The following is a 19,966-nucleotide window of genomic DNA, read 5'->3' as shown; positions in this document are numbered from 1 at the left end:
AACAAGTTGTGAATACAACTAAAGAAAACAACAAGTTATCAAGCAAAAATGGGAAGAAAAATCATATTAAAATAAGCATAAGAACATGTTGTCTAGTACCTAACGGTCATGCATTAATGGTTTAGTCATCAAAGGATTCAAGGAAAGCACAAAAATAGGCATACTAGCAAGCAATGATCCTAATGTGTCGAGTGTCCAAACAAATATGGCATGGGAAGAGTGAAGTGAAGGAAAATAGATGAGAAGTCATTCTAGGCAGTAGCAAACACAACAAAGACTTATCATCATCACCTAAACATTCATGAGAAAGATTCTCAAGCAAAACATGGCAAAGTACATAGTAAATGAATGAGATTAAGTTATAAAGAGAAATGAACACAAGGGTGTGAGAAATTAGACATGGAAAAGTACATAGTAAATGAATGAGATTAAGAGAAAATACATGGTGTCAATACACATAAGAAAACTCAAGACATCACAAAGACATCATACCAAAGCATACTCAAATGTTGAGGCAAGTAATGATCAAAATCAAAGCCTAGTCATACTCCTAAAGGAAAATAAATTTCAAGCAAGTAGATGAAGTAGAATTATGGGGAAAATGGTATCAAACCACATAATTCAGAAGTAGATGACATATTAAATTTATCATACAAGTCACTCAAGCATAATGGATGAATCACACAAGCTATGTTCAAAGATAGGCAATCAATCATACAAGTTCAAATAAGCTTAAGTAAGAAGTAAACAAACAATGAAGCATACACATGATATCAAGGGATTTATGACTTGTGCAATAAGTTAAATCAATATGAGGTTCAAGAGTAACAAGGGAAGTCATTCAAACTTCACACACACATCAAAGTCAAGTAACTTAACAAACAAGTAAAGGTGTCATCCTAGAAAAGGAATCCTTTATCAAAATGCAACAAGATAAACAAATATCAAAAGAGGTATGCTTATATGTTATGGGACAAAGTAAAAGTACTCTTCAAAGCATCAAATACAAACATTAAACCTTAAGAGGTACCAACATGCAGACAATCTCAAAGTTCAAGCATAACTAACAAGTCAAAAGGTGGACATCATCCAAGTAAGAAGTCTTTTGCCCCATCAAAGCAAATGATTAATGAAAAATGAAATTTATACATGAAGAAATGAAATTAAAACAAAATCAAACCATACAAAAATGGATCCCCAAGCTCCTAAGAGCTTCACCATCTACTAAACTCAAAACTAGGTCCAAAAAAAAGAATGTAGCTCTTAATGTGTCATCATGATAAAGTGGCAATGGAATACCATTAAAATAATTATAAAAGCAAGGTATAAGGGTACCAATACCAAGTAAGTCAAAATCAATAAGAAAATAAACCATTTAGACCTATAGTACTCAAGTTGGAATGCACAAGACAAAATCCAAACTATGATCTCAAAAGCAAGCAAAAGGTATTCAAGACAATTAAGCAGAGAAGAATAAAATGGAGATACTTAAATGGTCCAAATGATTGGATTTAGGACTCCTAAATGATGATGAAGTATTCAAGAAATAATGGGAAAGAGATCCCATATGGTTGCACAAGTGCATACCAAAATAATCAACTAGGTGCAAATGTACCACAAGAAACAAGCATACTTGAATAATTCAAGAAAAATAGTTTGAAGCATGGAAAAAATTATGAAAAATTAGACACGGAAAGATAAAGTCAGGAGCTCAAAATGTCTTAAATAAGTGTTAAAAATGATATGCAAAAGATGTTCAAACAAATCAACCATTCAAGCAATGCATAAATAATGGATCATACCAAGCAATCTTCATAAATAAGTTCAAAAATGATCCAAAATTGATAAACAAAACACCAAATGGAATCTCAAATGACCTATATATATGTATCTACATATGTACAAAAATTTGGATCAAAAATAAAAAGGGAAGATCAAGAACTAAACCCTAACACTTAAAACTAGGTCAATTAAACACATTTAAATATAAAAATCAACATAAATATTAAAATAAATCAAAAATGAAATAAAAAAATATGGAAAAATAAATAACATTCAAAATATCAATCATAAATTATTTGGGGATTTTTGGACAAAAGGAAGCATTTTAAATAATATTAAAAAGAACAATACTCAAATAATAAAAAAAAGAAAATAGGGGGTATGCACTAGTAATATGGATGAAGGGCAAATAGTTAGTCATGAAAGTGGGCCAGAAAGGGGGGTGGAGAAAACAACTACACACGCGTCCCAGTTGACACATCCATTAGAAAAAAGAAAATTAAATAAAATGGAATGACACGTTTTAATTTATGTGGAACATTTCATCAACCGGTCACCTTGTCACTTAAGCGCAAAAAGACAAAACAAGACCATGACCAATCACAACACGACACCTTTCCATCTTCAACCTTGGCCATGCATCAAAAAACTCATACAAACCCTAAAACCCGACTTCATCATACAATCTTCTTCCTCAAATAACTTTCTCATCTCTCCACCAAATTAAATGAAGTTTGAAATGAAAATGTAGTATGCTAATAGTAGAATATCATGGCATATTCAGTTTTCACAAATAAGGGAAGGATCATGGAGAAAAGTGAGCAATAAGATACGAGTTCAACCATTTTTACACATCATTCAAACAAAATTGTAAATGAAAATGTGAGCCTAGCTCCATGATCTACTCAAGAGTAGATCTTCCAAATGCATATGCATGAGCTTAAGCGTGGTGAATGGCTACCATGAAGAAGAAAAAATTGAAGAGAACTTACCTAGTGGAGGGTGTCCACTGCACCTTTGGTTCTTGGAGAAGGAAAAAGAGCAAGACCAGTAGGAAGATGGTGATCAATGGTGAGCCAGATAAATGCTCAAGAGTAGCTTCAAAAATGGAGAAAAACTAGATAAGAATGAATGATTCTTAGATCTATTATGCCTCTGCCCTTCCTCTTTACAATGTTCTCCTTAGGTTTAGAGAATGAAAATTCATTTTATACGAGCCTTAGGTGAGGGCAGAAAGGCCAGCACATGTGGCAAAGTTGTTATTCTAATTTTGAACAAAATGGGAGTGAGAGAAATTGAGACTTGTAAGTTGCATTTTGGATGATAAGATAATGGGTTGTGTGTCATTTTAGGGAGTTGAAATGGAATTGAAGAAGGCCAGAACTCGTGGAACTTGGGAGAGAGTGGAAAGAGAAGGAAGGGCAGATGGAACATTTCCATATTTGAGGCATCATGTGTGTGCATGTAAAATGTGTGTTGTTTGGTCATAAAAGGCAAGGAAGGAGGTATGGCATGCGTGTGAAAAGGCCATGTTGTAAGAAAATGATAACACAATGCACAAAACTAAAGATACTCATGATATTGGAAATTAATGATCATCCATGTTCAAGCCATCATAACTCCATGGTTTCTTGGCCAAGTGAAACAAAATTGAGCTTTTCAGAAAGAGGGAAGGGAGATGAACAAGTCTCATGTTAGAGAGAAATATTGATAAGGCCTAGAATTCCATTTAAAATGGCCACAAAAACAACAACTTGAAATTGCATGCATTCATGTAAATTATAGTTCATTTGGAAATTATGAGGACCCAACTTGGTAGCTCAATAACTTGCTCATTAAGCCACTAAATGAGAAACTTTATAAAGCTAAAATGGAGAGGGGGATGTGATCTACAACTTTCATGTTGAAGTCAAATTAAAATGAAACTTGCATCTAGGTGAAAAATTTCCATGAAGGGGGTTGCTTGAAACTGGTCAGACACTTAGGAAATTTTTACTAAGTATAAAATGAAATTACAAACTTAAAGTCATGACTTTAGAACGGTATAACTTGAGTTGTATCCAACCAAATGAGGAGTTATTGGAACCATTGGGAAGAGGAAACTTAGTACTATAATTTTCATGTTGAAATTATCTTGAAATGGAGCTTGAATCTGGGTGAAACATGGCCATGAAGTTGACTGAAATTATTTGTAAACTTGCTCAAAATAGTAACCTTCATTTGAAACCCTAATTTCCAATTTTTGTAACTTTCATAATTCTTGATTTTTGATGAATCTATTAACTTTTCTTGATCAAATTTCAACCATAGACAACATTTGACTTGTAGAACATAATTTTGACCAAAAAACCAAGAGTTGACTTTTTACACTGCTCAGTTGACTTTTCCCCCAATTGAATCAAACCATTGATCATTAGAGCAATTGAACTTCTTCTGATTAAAATTGATGGCCAATTTTCCATACATAGACACTTAGGGATACATAGAATACCATGGAATCAAGTCTTGCTTAAAAAATCAGAAATAAACTGATTTTATCACTAATCCTAATTATCAATCCAAAAAGATAGGAGATGAGTGCACAATTATATAACCTTGATTCTTCTGAGGAGAGTGAGGAAATTTTGAACAAAGATACATTGTATAATGATATGATGAAGATGATTCAAAATTTGGTTCATGGGTATGCCACACACTGAGATAATCAACACTCCTAGCTCGAGAAGTAAAAGATATGAGAGTGTGATCAACTTCCATTCTCTTGCAATTCCTAATCAACTGATGAAGTAATGGACCATTTGAGATGTCTTATGGAATAATAAAACCCTTGTAGCTTGAGTGGTCATAAAGTTGACGATATCTCTCCCTCCTTGCACTAATTGTCACCTCTCTCTCTCTCTCTCTCTCTCTCTCTCTCTCTCTCTCCTCTCTCTCTCTCTCTCTCTCTCTCTCTCTCTCTCTCTCTCTCTTCTAAACCTTGAAGAAGGTCATAAGAGAGATACCTTGATCCCATAACCATAGAACCAATGGATATGTATGAATGTATATGATGATAAAACCTAGGTCAATTAATGTTAAAAAGAAGAGGGTAAATTTTGGGTACACATATAATATTATATATATATATATATATATATATATATATATATATATATATATATATATATATATATATATATATATATATATATACATACATACATATATATATATATATATATATATATTATATATATATATATATATATATATATATATATTATATATATATATATATATATATAATATGAATGCTATGAGATGAAATGATACATGCTAAGAGTTTTTTTTAGAATGGATGCAATGTGATGGTATGTGTGTATTTGGAGGATATGGGTAATCGAGTGACAGACATCCTATATGGGGGTTCCTTATGATAAGTAAGGTTATAAGTGGTTTTTAAATAGTGAAACTCATGATGGATGGCTCTAGGGTTTTGGTAAGGTGCGCGGAGTCATAGATCCTATTTGAGACTATATCCACCAATAATGGATTACCCATTAAACAACAACATCCTTAAGAGGATATACTCTTGGTGAGGTCCTTGTGCAAACCAAGCGAGATATAGGTCTCAAAGACCAATACTATGCAATGTCTAAACTTAATAACACTTTAAGGTTGTACACAAGGTTCCAAGAGTCACTGGCCCTATTTAAGAGTATTGACATCAATAATGGATTACCCATTAGACAACAATACCCTCAAAAGGATCTAACATATGTGAGGTTTTCGTGCCAACCAAGCGAGATATACATCTCGAAGGGTAACACTATAGATCCTCACTCGGAAGTGTGCACACACGAAAACAAATAAAAATCCCAACAACATTCAATATAGATAAATACTTAATCCAAAATTTGGTTAACAAAAACAAATAACATAACAAAATCATAAAAATAAAGAAGATAAATAGAAGAAAGAATAAACTAGACTAACAAAGTTCGCATAACTAAATAAAGATGAGTTTGACTCTCTAACGCCCCTAGTGGAGTCGCCAGCTGTCACATCGTGAAAAATACCCGAGCGAGTAAACGCTCGAATGACAATGAAATTGTCACCGAAGTTTACTTTTAAAGGGAAAACGTCAATAAAACACTGAAAGAACAAAAATATGGTCATCACAATCAAATTTAGTTTTTGGAGTCGATTATGCATGGGAAAGGTATTAGCACCCTACGACATCCATTGTAAGCAACATTTACCTCTAATTAATTTTGCGAATAAAAGTATTAGCCTTAATATATTTGATTTCTCCTAACTATTATGATGTGTTTACAAGAAAGAGAAAAACTTTTTATTATTAGAGTGTTTGACAAGATGCGGATCTTACTCTTACGTATCTCCTGATGCGATGGAGAATTCAAAGCTATGTAGTTTTGAGTAGCAAAATCTCGTGTTTTGGTTGATTTTAATGAAATATGTTTTGATCGCATTCGAGCTTAAAAACTTTGTTGTTGGTCGTGCTAGGGAGGAATGAATCTACTTTGTAAATCGCGTTTAAAGTGGATAAAACATTGTTTACTGATTAAAAATAAAAAGATTTGTCCGTGCAATGGTGTAATGGAGCGTATTTTGCAAATCGCGTTTAGAGTGGATAAAACATTATTCGTTGATAAAAAATAAAAAGATTGGTTCGCACAATGGCGTAAAGAAAGTTCTTTGATTGATTATGATTGTTTTTAGAAGGAAGACGAGTATTAAAACTAACGAGCTATACAACTTGTGTCTCAATGCTCGGGATCAAAGTGGCATACAGACAACTGACCCCTTTTCAGACCCTTTTTCATCTGATTCTTGATTGCCAATTTATCCCAAAATGAGTCTTAGAATGATCGAACCATCAATGAACATATTTAATAAATTTAATGATAAAGGCTCATATTTAATTAACCAATCATTTTAAAGAAAATTATTTGTTGATTCTAATGTATTATATAAATGTCTAATCAATACTTCTAAGTCAAAGAATTAAGACTTATACCAAAAATATAATTAATCGAGTCTAAATGGATAGTACTAACAAACTCAATACAAATCCCAAAATTCAATATTAAAATTAAATAAAAACATAAAGCAACAAAATGGAAACAAAGGGGATTAGGGTCTGATCAATATGTAAAATCAGAACAAGTGATTGCAGAGATCCGTGCGGGAACATATACTTTTAATTTGAAAGAGAGGGTTCGAAAACATATTTATTCTGACTCAGGAGGGGAAATGCATTGGAGTACCGATGTGTACCATGCATCAGAATTTATGTATAGTAATGTACATATCTCACCAAAAACAAGTCATTTATGGATATTGTCAGGAATGTCGTGTCGGTCTAATACAATCCATTTTTTACTTCGCAAGGATCAAGATCAAATTACCATGGATTCACTTTCGAATGAAAAAACCAATATTTCAAATCTTTTAGAAAGGAATGATCAAGTAAAACATAAATTATTGTGTTTCAATACTTTTGGTATAGAAGAAAAGGGGATTAGCGATTATTTAATATTTAATCAAATCATATGTACGGATCATTCGTATCCTGCTATTTTTCACGATACTTTTTATTTCTTGGTGAAAAGGCGAAGAAATCGATTTCGTATTCCATTTCCATTCCAATCGATTCAAGAACGAAAGAACAAACGAATGTCCCCTTCCGGTGTCTCCATTGAAATACCTATCAATTGTATTTTTCATAGAAATAGTATTTTTGCTTATTTTGATGATCCTCAATATAGACAATATAGTTCAGGAATTACTAAATATATAACTATAGGAATTCATTCCATTTTTCAAAAAGAAGATTTCATTGAGTATCGAGGAATCAAAGAATTAAAGCCAAAATATCAAATTCAAGTAGATAGATTTTTTTTATTCCCGAAGAAGTGCATATTTTACCTAAATCTTCTTCCCTAATGGTACGGAATAATAGTCTTGTTGGAATAGAAACGCCAATCACTTTCAATATAAGAAGTCGAGTAGGCAGATTGGTCCGATTAGACAAGAAAGAAAAAACAGAATTAAAAATATTTTCTAGAAATATTCATTTTCCCTGAGAGATGGATAAGATATCCTGACACAATGTCATCTTGATACCACTTGGAACGGTAAAAAATGCAAGAAATAAAAAAAAAATGGATCTATGTCCAATGGATCGCAACTACCACAAAAAAGTATTTTGTTTTGGTTCGACCTGTCATTTTATATGAAATATCGGACAGTAACAATTTTGTAAAACTTTTTCCCCAAGATCTATTCCAGGAAAAGGATAATCTGGAACTAAAAGTTGTCAATTATATTTTTTATGGAAATGGAAAATCCATTCGGGGAATTTCAGACACAAGGATTCAATTAGTTCGGACTTGTTTAGTCTTCAATTGGGATGACGGCAAAAAAAGTTCTTCGGTTGAGGAGGCCCCGCTTCCTTTATTGAAGTACGTACAAATGGTTTGATTGAGTATTTTCTAAGAATTGACTTAGTATAATTCAATACTTCATATATCAGAAAAAGAAATGAACCATCTGGCTTAGGATTGATTGGGGATAATAAATCGGATCGAATCAATCCATTTTTTCTATTCATTCCAAGGGAAAAATTCAACAATCACTTAGCCAAAATCACATAACTATTGTATGTTGTTGAATAGAAATAAAGAATGTCGATCTTGGATAATTTTGTCATCATCTAATTATTTTTAAATGAGACCATTCAACAATATAAAATCTCACAATGGGATAAAAAAAGATCTTATAATTTCAATTAATGATAATGGCCTTTTTGGAATAGCCCTTTAAGTTACGAATTTTTATTCACTTTATCATTTAATAACTCATAATCAGATCTCAATAATTAAAAAATTTCAACTTGACAAATTAACAAAAAAAAATCAAGTAATTAAATATTATTTAATGGACGAAAATGAGAAAATTTGTAAACCCGATCTATACACTAATATCATTTTGAATCCATTCCATTTTAATTGGTTTTTTCTCCATCATTTTTATTGTGAAAAAACGTTTACAAGAATAAGTCTTGGACAATTTATTTGTGAAAATATATGTATAGCTCAAATGAAAAATATACTGCACCTAAAACTAAAATTGAGTCATGTTATAATAGTTCAAATGAATTCTGTAATAATAAGATCGACTAATCCTTATTTGGCGACTCCAGGAGAAACCATTCACGACCATCATGGGGAGATCCTTTCTCAAGGAGATATTTTAGTTACATTCATATATGAAAAAACGAGATTCAGTGATATAATGCAAGGTCTTCCAAAAAGTGGAACAGGTATTAGAAATATGTTTGATTGATTCAATATCTATGAATCTAGAAAAAACCTGATGCTTGGAACGAGTGTATAACAAAAATTCTTGGTATTCCTTGGGGATTCTTGATTGGTTCTGAGCTAACTATAGTGCAAAGTCGTATTTCTTTGGTTAATAAAATCCAAAAGGTTTATGGGGTGAATGAGTTAATGGGCATTACGTAAGGTGACAGACTGACCCACCTAAAATTGCATCTTGTTTCATATCTGATAGGAAAAATCAATGGAAAAAAACAAAATAGAAAGGGAAAAATGAACAATGAAAGTGGCGCGTGAGATTTTTGGCGGATCTCCAATCGCGTCCGCGGCGGTGGTCAGAGTTGTTTTGATTTGAACACAAGTTGTTGGTGGTGAAGCATTAGTGGCACGGAGGTGTTGAGGGGAGTCGAAACGATGCGTTTCTGGAAAAGGTGGTCCATTTCCGGTGGTTCTCGATTCTGCTTCGCGTCGATTTCGCGTGGTCGGAATCTTATGGTGGCATGGTGGAGTGTTGGTTCGTGCAGCGGTTCACGGCGACTGAAGGTGGTTGATATAGATTCGTGGTGGCTTGATGTTTTCCTCTCTTATTCTTTTTTCAGTTCTTTCTTTATTGTGTTTTTGTCATTTTGATAATTGTTGTTGTTAATAGTTGTTGATGTTATAAAAAAATATTAGTGTATTACATTATTGCTCTTTTTCTAATGTTGTTGCCTCCCCATTATAGGGTCAGTTTGTTTGAGCTTTAAAACAATGGATTTTTTCTTTGTATTTTTGAAAATGAATTTTACAAAAATATTTTTTAAAATATTGTAAGCTTTTTTAAATTTATTTTTTATAAATTAACAGACTAATTTTGATATACTATAACATAAACTTACATTATTGAAGATTATATATAATCAAAATCATAGTTTTTTCAAAAATTTATATTTCAAAAATGATTTTTATAAAAAGTTATTTGAAATAGCTTCGAAATTAAGTGATTTTTAAAATTTTTGATATCCAAAATTTTTTTCGATAAAATGATGAAATACTTAAAATAATATTTTAAAAATAATTATTCAAACCAAATTTTTATTTAAAACTTTTATGAAAAATTTATTTATAAAATATATTTACATCAAAATATATTACATTATAAAAATCATTTTGATAAAACGCCAAAACAAACTTACCCATAATTTATTCCTTACAAATATGTCTTTGTGTTACACAAAGATGGAAACAAATGAAGAGTCAATAAAGTAAAATTATGTAATGTTATCGATGACCACAAAAGTGTATGATTACTGCAGTTAATTTGTTTGATTGAACATTATTTTGTCAAAGGATGGTGATACAGTTTTTGGAAAGAACTAAAAGATGAGCGTTATTTTGACTATGCAAGGAGAGGATTATTTTCAATTTTTTCTATAGTAAATGATTTGTTTTAGATTTTTGTGATGTAAAATGAAGATCAAATTAAAACAACTTATTGTTTTAGAATTTATCTAAAGGAATAAAATGCAATAAAATTAAACATAACATTTATATTTTTTTTAAAAATAAAGATATACACAAATAAAATTTGGGTGCAACTGTGTTGTACATATTATTCAAGAAGTCGTTTGTGCCTTATATCTTGAGGTTGACTCATAACGGTTGGAAATTAAGAAATACATCTAATTTGTGAAATTGGAGGTGGTATCAGAGTTGTGATCGGATACACTAGAATAGATCCAAAGATCCGAGGAGTTTGGAGTAGATCTGTATGCAATGGAGTCTCCTCTACTTAAATAGCAACACCTTGCGGAGAAGGTGGTTGGTTGATCACTACATGAGCAGCAATGTCGGCGGCAGCGGCTTCGCGTGCTACGGTGGAACGAGTAGTCTTACACAATCATTGTTGTGAATTTTGGAGGTCAAGACCTGGAGATTCAGAAAATTGAAGTTGATACCCTAGTTGATTAAGTTGAACCCAGTGTATCCTTATGTTTGGTCTCAAGAACTCTCAATCCGATAAATTGAGAAGGTTACGACTCGATGAATCAAATAGCGAACTGAAGTTATTGGAAATATGGGAATCAAAAGTCATTTTCCACATACGGCGCCATTGTTCCATTACGGAACTAGAAATGGAGTAAGAATCGATGATTACGAAGGATTACGATGGATATGAGCTTCTAATGCGGTGGTGAAGAGGCTGATGACAAAGTTAACACTTTAACACTCAAGTCAGTATGTGAATGAGATGAGTGAATTCAAATCGAATTTGAAATTGTGTACCTGAAAGTGACGTCTTTCCTATTTATCATGGAGCAGTTTAAATAAGTTGTTATTTGTGAGGTGTGTCATACGGAGAACCGTTGGATGTATCTGAGACTTGGATCACCCTAATTCATCGGCAGGATAACTCTCATGTGTTGAGAAGGTTCTAGACAAATTGTCTCTCCTTCTGTGTGGTCAGTCGAGAACCTTTATGATCGGTGTGAAACCAAACTTTTACCAAGAGATAAGCTTTCAAAAGAACCAATTTAATCTTGTAGAATGAATTTTTTACTTTACGATTATTTTAATTTTTGAAATATGCATTAAAACTTTTAGTGATGAAGAGAAAAAAATATATTTCGAGAATGCAAAAATCAAAAAGCTGTAAAAAGGAGCTAGAACCACAGTTTAGGCGGTTAGGCAGAGGTAGCTGACGACAGTGGGAGAAGATCGTTGAAAATTAGAAATCGATGGTGTTAGGCGGCCAAGCGGTTTGGGTTTTCGATCGTCTTGTTCGGTTTTCTCAGTTTGTGTGTTGTAGACTTCTTCGTTACGGTCTGTGGATTCGTTCGTTGATGGATTGTGTTTTTGCCTTGTTATGAATATGTTGAGTTTCAATCGTTAAAAATATGTATACATTGTATTCTTGTAATTACAACCTTCAGAACTTTAGAGCTTTAGAGCTGAAGACATGAGAATGGTTTAAGAATCCTAATGGTAATCTTAGAGAGGAAAGGATAAAATTTTAAGAGTGTGTTTTTGAAATTTGTGAAACCCTTGAAGATATTAAAGGGGTTGAGAAATACTTCTAAACACCTTGGACATATGTGATTAATATTTAGAGAATTTGAGAGATTGAAATACACTTGGATATAACATAAAATTTGTTCTTCAGAACTTTAATGACTTTCCTTATAATTCATTTATATTATTTTGTAACAATTCTCGAAAATATAATGAATCTGAGAATTTTTCTGTCAAAAATTTGATTGAACTAGATAAATAAATTACTCTGTTTATTGTCTTTATTTTATCTTCTTCTACAAAATTGAATTGATGTCTTATTGGATAGAATGTTATTTTTGCTGAAACTATTTAATTTAGTTGTTATTGTTCTTTCTCCTCAGGCATAAATTCTTTTTTTAGTATAACTAAACCTTTCAATTTTAAAATATATATCATTTCTTGAGGATAGGCATTAAAGATGTTTTCTTTTCACGCCAAACATGTCATAGCAGAACCATCATGAGAGTTATAAAGGTAGAGAATAATTAGATAAAAGAAACGATTTTCTCAACATACTTCCAAAATATAAAACTTCACCCTCCAAATATATTATAGATAAAGTCATGTACACAACAACGGTTTGATCACTATCTATGTCTAAAGATGTTTTGATTTTAATCTTGACATGCTTGTATCAATTAAGTTAAACAAGTTTCCCTTCTATCCAGTTAACCAACATCTGAAGTGCAGCTTTTGGCTGATCCATAGGAACCAAATGTCCAGCACCATTCACCTATTACACAACACATAAATATAACTAACCAAAAATGACATCAACAATGTCAAAACCAAGTAAAAATACAAACTATAAACTAACCTTTAGAAAAGAGAGAGGTCCATAGCTATTCAATAATCCTGCTTGTCTACCATCAACCAAAAACTGAACTGTTTTGGATGCCACAAACTGTTTTTGACCTGACCACTTCATGCTATGAACCCATTGTGAATTCCCTGTCATATCATAGCAAATTAGCATAACAATGTGTGGCATAAAATGTCCTATAATTCTATGATATATCACTCACCAAGCCAATTGCAAATAAAATCGAATTCTCCGGCATATATAAGAACCTTGATTCCATCTTCAAGAAGTGAAGGAATATCCACTTCAAGGTTTCTCATCCAATCTTGCAGCATAGCATTGTATACTACTTTGCTGCATGAAACAAACTCTATATTTCCAACACCTAAAGCATCCCTAACTGTCTTCTTGTTTAAAAGAGTCTCTAGATTTGAAAAGTCGTAACACAATGGTCCGTCGCATGTCTTTCTGATGTCATAGTACTGCGATTTACAAGATTTTAATTAAATTAACATAGAAAAAAATATTTAAAACAATAAGTTTTGTTTACTTACATTAATGTTGCCAGCAATGGTCAAGATGTTACTTGTTATCTGTTCGCATTGATTTAAGGCCGTTAAGCAACTTTCTCCACCTTCACTCTCTGACAAATCAAACACATAGAAAGTTGTAATAACTTTCTTATGCAACTAAATATAAAGAAATATAAGTCAAAGAAAGATGATATAAATGTAATAAGAGTTTTGTACCACAAGTTTTGGTGGCATCCAAACACGATGGAATCAGCGAGTTTATATCAGTTTGATCTTCTTTTGTAATCAATTTGTTATCAAATGCAAACTGAGTGTATGCTGGGTACTGAATTCCAGGGTTGGTTAAGCCATTACCAATAGCAAATCCCTATTATTATACATGTATCAAAACATGAAGAAAAAATCGAGATCATGAATTCATAATATGAATAGAATATTGTAAGACCTTGAGGTTTATAATAATCCCTTTGTTGTCTTTGTTTCCTCGGTGAACCCGGGATGCGAGTGCCGGAACATAGTGCCCCGCGTAAGATTCGCCAGTAATATAAAAGTCATTCTTAACATACTCAGGGTGCTGCTTGAAAAACTCCTGCAGTAATTATATGAAAAAAATACTTATATTATAGATATTCTGAATTTCTATAATTGTGAAAATGATATTGTATATACCTGCAAGAAATCATACAAATCATTACTAACTCCAGTTTCATCATGAGGAATATCATTATCATTAGAACTGTAGCTGAAACCTGTCCCAATGGGTTGGTCAACAAAAATAATATTTGATCCCTACAATATGAAAAAGAAAAACATTAGTCAAATAAGAAAACACATTTGGTGTAACAACTTGATTCTACTAGTTAACCAATGTCTTTGGTATGACTCTTATGTATAAATGTTACTATATTATTACCTTGTCCCAACCATAGTCATTCCAGGAAAGAGACAAATCATTGTTAATTTTAAAAGGTCCATTCTCATAAAACAAAGCTAGTTCACTGCTACAACCTGGTCCTCCTGTCAACCATATCACAACTGGTGCATCCTTAGTACCATTTCTTGATTCAAAGAAAAAATAGAACATCCTGAAATACAATAAACAAAAAAAAAATGAGCACATGCTTTCATGATATAATGATTATATGTGCATGACGTATTAAGAGAATGTCAATGCTTGGTTCCTTAAGATCTGTTACTGTAGTGATGCACATTGAAAATATCACTAAGAAAATAAATAGATACAACAACCTTTTGACCTGGATCTCATCAACATAAACAATGCTTTTTGTTGCAAACTTGTTTAACTCACCATCACATGACATTTCATTTTATCAACCATTTAAAATAATATTCAAACTGTTTACATCCAATGACTTCAAGATAATTCAAATTATCCTTTTATTCTTAAGATAGAACAGTATACAAACTTAATAACAACAGAATACATTAGAGAAGCAATTGTACTATGTTTGTAAATAACATTAAAAATATATGGTATCTACACAAATATGAGAAGGTTATCAGTTTAGTTACCTTGCAGATTTGGAAAGGGAATAATATCCGGCATGGTGACCGAGATCATCAACAGAAGGTTCATCAGAATCACCAAAAAACGAGAACTTCTTCTCTACGATTTTTCCGGGGACAAAATGATCAACAAAAGAATAATCACCATGTATTATATTAACTGGTTCCTTTGGGAATAAGTTAAAGCTTTTTATAAGTTTTTCAGCTCGTTGATTTGGTGAAAACTTTGTTGTTGATGGAAATCGTTGTTGATGTGTGATGCGAGAAGTTGCATAAGATGAAGAAAATAAAATGAAGAACAAGAAAAGAGACAAAGAAGTTTCGGAGAATCCCATGTTTGTTTTGGAATTGTTTGTGAGAAAAGTGAAGCAATGACAGTGTTTTTATAGCATTCAGAGTTTTGAAACGGTTAAGCTTTCGGTCTTCATATACAACTCCAATGGATTAATTTGAATTTAATAGTGGTATAAGATTCATCAATAGTTGACTCCTAATTTCAGATTATTACTCTTCTAGAATAAAATATAAATAAATAAAGTAGTAGTTGATAAGTTGATATATAAACCACATACATCAATTTCTTGACTAGAGAGTATTATCATAAATAATAGATTAGAAGGAATATTTTTTTGTTACATCCTATTTTTAGATTTTAGTTGGTGTTTGTTATCTGAAAAATCTGGTATTGATAATGAATTTTTCAGTGACGTGTAACATTAAAATTAGAAGGATATTTGGTATAGTAGCTACGCTTGAATGAAAATTAGAATATTATAGGGAGTTGTACTATAAAGCAATCCATGTTGAATTTTGTACTAAGAATATAAGTCTATAGAATTCTGATTTTTCCGAATTTGAGTACCAAATTGATGTATGTGCAGTAAAAAAAACATATCAGAAGTAACTTATGTATTCTAGGAAATGATTGAAAATATGGGTCATTCAACTTCTTTAATAAAGGGCATAAGTTAATGGTTCTAGCTACAATATTGAAAAAATCAATATTTTAATTTTATAAAAAATTACCTAACTCTTAAATAAAATATTTATGTCTCACTTTGAACATGTAATGTAGGGGTGTATTGCATTGGGATTTGAAGAGATTATTTATTTAAAAAGTTTTGAAATTTGTAAAATTATATTGTCCTTCGATAAGGTGACACTTCTACACTGTGAATATTTTAGATGAATTATAACTCCTTCTGAATAGTCGGTAATGACCATTATAGTCGTCCCGAATCATATATTAAAATTTAAACTATAATAATATATAAATAAATATAGTATATACTATTATTTTAATATTAATCTACATAATATATAAATATATATTAGTACATGATATATTCTATACTTTTTATTTATAAAAAAAAAACTATTTTTGAAAAAACTGTAAATATATACTGTTTATATAATTTCTGTTATTAATTTACACTATAATTTTAAAACATATTTTAAAGATCGTTTATAAACTAACGTAAAAGTCCATAAACTAACATTATCCTAACAATATTTTTATCTGAAAATATTTAGCATAAAATCCACATACTAACATCATTCAAAAATATTTCTTTTTAAAACTAATACTAATATGCTAATAATTCATGAAATAAACTAAAAAAAGGGAGAAAAAAATGGTACCTTAATATTAGATCCACAAACTTGAACATTTAAACTTTAAATCACATTTTTGCATCAATAACAAATATGGAAAAAAAATATATTAAAAAAGCCTACTAGAATGGAGATATGAGAAAAAAGAGAGAATGAGAAGATTTAGAAGTAAGAAAGAACCGGAAGAAAAAAAAAGGAAACATGGTTAAATTAGTGGAGCAAAGATTGAGCGTGCTTTATATAATATTTTGTTAGGGGTCACCTCTAACAAACGCTGCAGATGTCAGTCAGGGGTTTAAACCCTTCACAATGTTAATGTTGCTGAGGTTACCCTTCACAAATGCAACAAATAATATTATGTTTGGGTTCACCCCTTTGCAAACGTTGCACATGTCAGCCATGGTTTAACCCCACACAAAGATGTTGGAGGTTACCCCTCACAGACGCAACAAATAACAATTTGTTGGGTGGCCATCCGTCGCAAATGTTGTATATATCATACAAGTCACATCCTTATCTTTAAAGGGATAACTACTCCTTGTCATTTGTTTTCTCAAATAAAATTAAATTGGCGCTATTGTTTTACGCATGGGGTTGACCCCTAACAATGCACAAATTCAAACCTTTTTTTCCCTCTTCCAGTGCTGCGAGGGGTCATTGGTGTGGCCACAAGTGCGTGACTTTGTCGATTTTAGTATAAGAGATGTCGAATCCCACCAGGACTGACTAACAAGTACCGTTATCCATTATTATTTTGTTTATCTTAGGCGGCGGTGCAATTGGGTTTGTTTGCGTATTTTAAAAATAAAGTTTTTTTTAAAATAAATTTATAATAACTAGAGACCGGAACGAGATTTTCGTCGACTGTCGGTATTCCTTAAATCGTATTTCATAATTATAATGAGGAAATGTTTTCTTGTAGAAATAAGATTAAGTTAAAGATATTGTCCACTTTCGCGTGATCGACACCGGATTTTGACTTTGTAATCTAATTGTTTGCTTTTGCGTGTATATGTTATAGTTTAAAATCTCGTTTGGAAAATAATAAATTCTTACTTTAAAAATTTATTTTTAATAGAAAAGTAATTTGAAGGTACCGTCTACTTTCGCGTGACCGGTACCAGACTTTAAATGTACAAACGTCTGCTTTCGTGTGTCCACTTATAAGCTTAAAATCACCTTTTTTGAAAATCACCTTTTTTGAAAATCAAATTTTCCTAAATTAATTAGAAAAACGTTTTTGCTGTATTTTAAAATCAAATTTTGAATTTTCTACAGTTATATACAGGTTTCACTCTTTAGATATGAGATCAATGTCGCCTTATTTCTACTTTCTCATTAAACTTTTAACATTAATATCAAAAAAAAAAATCAGACTTAAAAATATTCCTAGTTAGAATTATTATTTATACGACATATTAGAGTATTGTCGGTACGGCGGTCCTCACATTCCGAACTCAACTGATTTAAGCTGACATTTTTAAAACGGTAAAAATAAAGCATGTATCTATCTTGTTCACGTTGAAAATAGTAGACATTAAATAAAGCATATAAAAAGCAGTAAAGTAATATGGAAGAAAAAATATGGAACCTAGAAGCAATTAATTTGAATAAAATAAACTACTTCAATCAAAAACTTTTATTTTGGTACAGATAGCAGTAGCAAAATTAATAGCAACAAATGAATTCAATAACAATAACAATGAAAAGTAGCAGCTACACTTCCCAGAAAATAAATCTTCAAAAACCTAAAACTATGGTTGCAAGAACACCTAAATGCAAGATATAAGTGCTTTACAAGTAATTTCTGACTATGACAAAGCTTCGATGTTTACAAGTAAAGTAATATGGAAGAAAAAATATGAAACCTAGAAGCAATTAACTTGAATAAAATAAACGACTCCAATCAAAGACTTTTATTCCGGTACAGATAGCAGTAGTAAAATTAATAGCAACAAATGAATTCAATAACAATAACAATGAAAAGTAGCAGCTACACTTCGCAGAAAATAAATCTTTAAAAACTGAAAACTATGGTTGAAAGAGCACCTCAATGCAAGATGTAAGTGCTTTACAAGTAATTTCTGGCTATGACAAAGCTTTGATGTTTACAAGTAAAGTAATATGGAAGAAAAAATATGGAAACTAGAAGCAATTAACTTGAATAAAATAAACGACTCCAATCAAAGACTTTTATTCCGGTACAGATAGCAGTAGCAAAATTAATAGCAACAAATGAATTCAATAACAATAACAATGAAAAGTAGCAGCTACACTTTGCAAAAAATAAATCTCCAAAAACCTAAAACTATGGTTGCAAGAACACCTCAATGCAAGATGTAAATGCTTTACAAGTAAATTTCTGGCTATGACAAAGCTTTGATGTTTAAAATTGAGTTCTAAGGACCTATTTATAGGCTAAATCTCGTAGGAAAACTACTTGAAAAGTGCAAAATGAGTGGCAGAAAAATTGGGAAGTGGTGGAAGAAAATGAAGAATTTGGTGCAAAATATCAAGATGACGACGTCATGACGGGTGTCAGCAAGGCTGACGGTCTGCCTGTCATGACTCTTTCCATCATGGGCCATGACGAGCGTCAGTTGGGCTGATGGTCTTCCCAACATAGTTATTTTTCTTGCCTTCCTTGATCTGTTAGCTTTACTAGCTGACGGTTAACACCTCGGTGTCCATGACGCCCGTCACGACAGTCAGAACTTCAAATTTTCCATTTGTTTTTGTTGTTTTTCATCGTTTTACCGCACAAAGGCCTCCAACTGCTATATACCGAAAATAAAGACAAAATAGCAGCATAAAACTATAAAAGTATATAAAATTGATACTGTAAGACCCTAATTTTGACCCCTAAGATCCCTTATGCCATCTCATAACTTGGCATTAGCATTGGGATCACATTTTGGTTTCCTCTTCACCCCTCATTCATTGGGTTTACATCAGGAGAGATCACCAAGCATATGTGATTGTATCGTACTTTATTTTTTCTTTTTTTACTAACCAAAATACCAAAAATATGTCTAGTGTGGCTTTGTTTTTCTTTTGTAGGTAGTGTGTATGCCCACTTGTGCCTCATCAAGCTCACAACTAGGGTTTGAGACCCTCGGTGCAAGGAATCAAGCAATCAATGGTCTACTTGAGTTCTAAGCATCATATATGGATCTCCATGTTCCTTATTTTTTATTTTGATCAAGAATTCATCAAGAGTTTGAAGCTTGTTTGTTAAGGAAGCCCTAGTTCATTTAGGTATCTTGTGTGTCTTCCTCAGCAAGTTTCTTCAACAATTGATAAAATATATCATGGGACACTTCATTAAACAT

The 19,966-nt window shown here is 31.7% G+C and overlaps 1 protein-coding gene across 1 annotated transcript; it reads right to left on the bottom strand.

Annotated features, from left to right (window-relative positions):
• Positions 1-12,682: 12,682 nt before the first annotated feature.
• Positions 12,683-15,526, bottom strand: LOC127107461 (serine carboxypeptidase-like). The gene is made up of 9 exons (XM_051044748.1): positions 15,027-15,526; positions 14,407-14,578; positions 14,163-14,282; positions 13,939-14,082; positions 13,710-13,860; positions 13,515-13,603; positions 13,184-13,442; positions 12,976-13,109; positions 12,683-12,891 (listed from the first exon to the last, which is right to left on the bottom strand). Exons 1-9 carry the CDS (start codon positions 15,353-15,355, stop codon positions 12,802-12,804), a joined length of 1,488 nt encoding a protein of 495 aa, XP_050900705.1. The 5' UTR covers positions 15,356-15,526; the 3' UTR covers positions 12,683-12,801.
• Between the last annotated feature and the right edge of the window lie 4,440 nt (positions 15,527-19,966).

Source organism: Lathyrus oleraceus, chromosome 7, assembly GCF_024323335.1.
Source record: "Lathyrus oleraceus cultivar Zhongwan6 chromosome 7, CAAS_Psat_ZW6_1.0, whole genome shotgun sequence".
In the NCBI taxonomy this organism is placed as follows: Eukaryota; Viridiplantae; Streptophyta; class Magnoliopsida; order Fabales; family Fabaceae; genus Lathyrus; species Lathyrus oleraceus.
The sequence above is the reverse complement of the archived record's forward strand: the minus strand, read 5'-3'. Positions and strand labels throughout refer to the sequence as shown.

Excerpts from the sequence above, each read along its gene's own strand:
- LOC127107461 (XM_051044748.1), bottom strand. The coding sequence starts at position 15,355 with ATGGGATTCTCCGAAACTTCTTTGTCTCTTTTCTTGTTCTTCATTTTA. Across the intron at positions 13,604-13,709 it reads GGATGCCACCAAAACTTGTG|AGAGTGAAGGTGGAGAAAGT; the intron begins GTACAAAACTCT and ends TTGATTTGTCAG. Across the intron at positions 13,443-13,514 it reads CCATTGCTGGCAACATTAAT|TACTATGACATCAGAAAGAC; the intron begins GTAAGTAAACAA and ends TGTAAATCGCAG.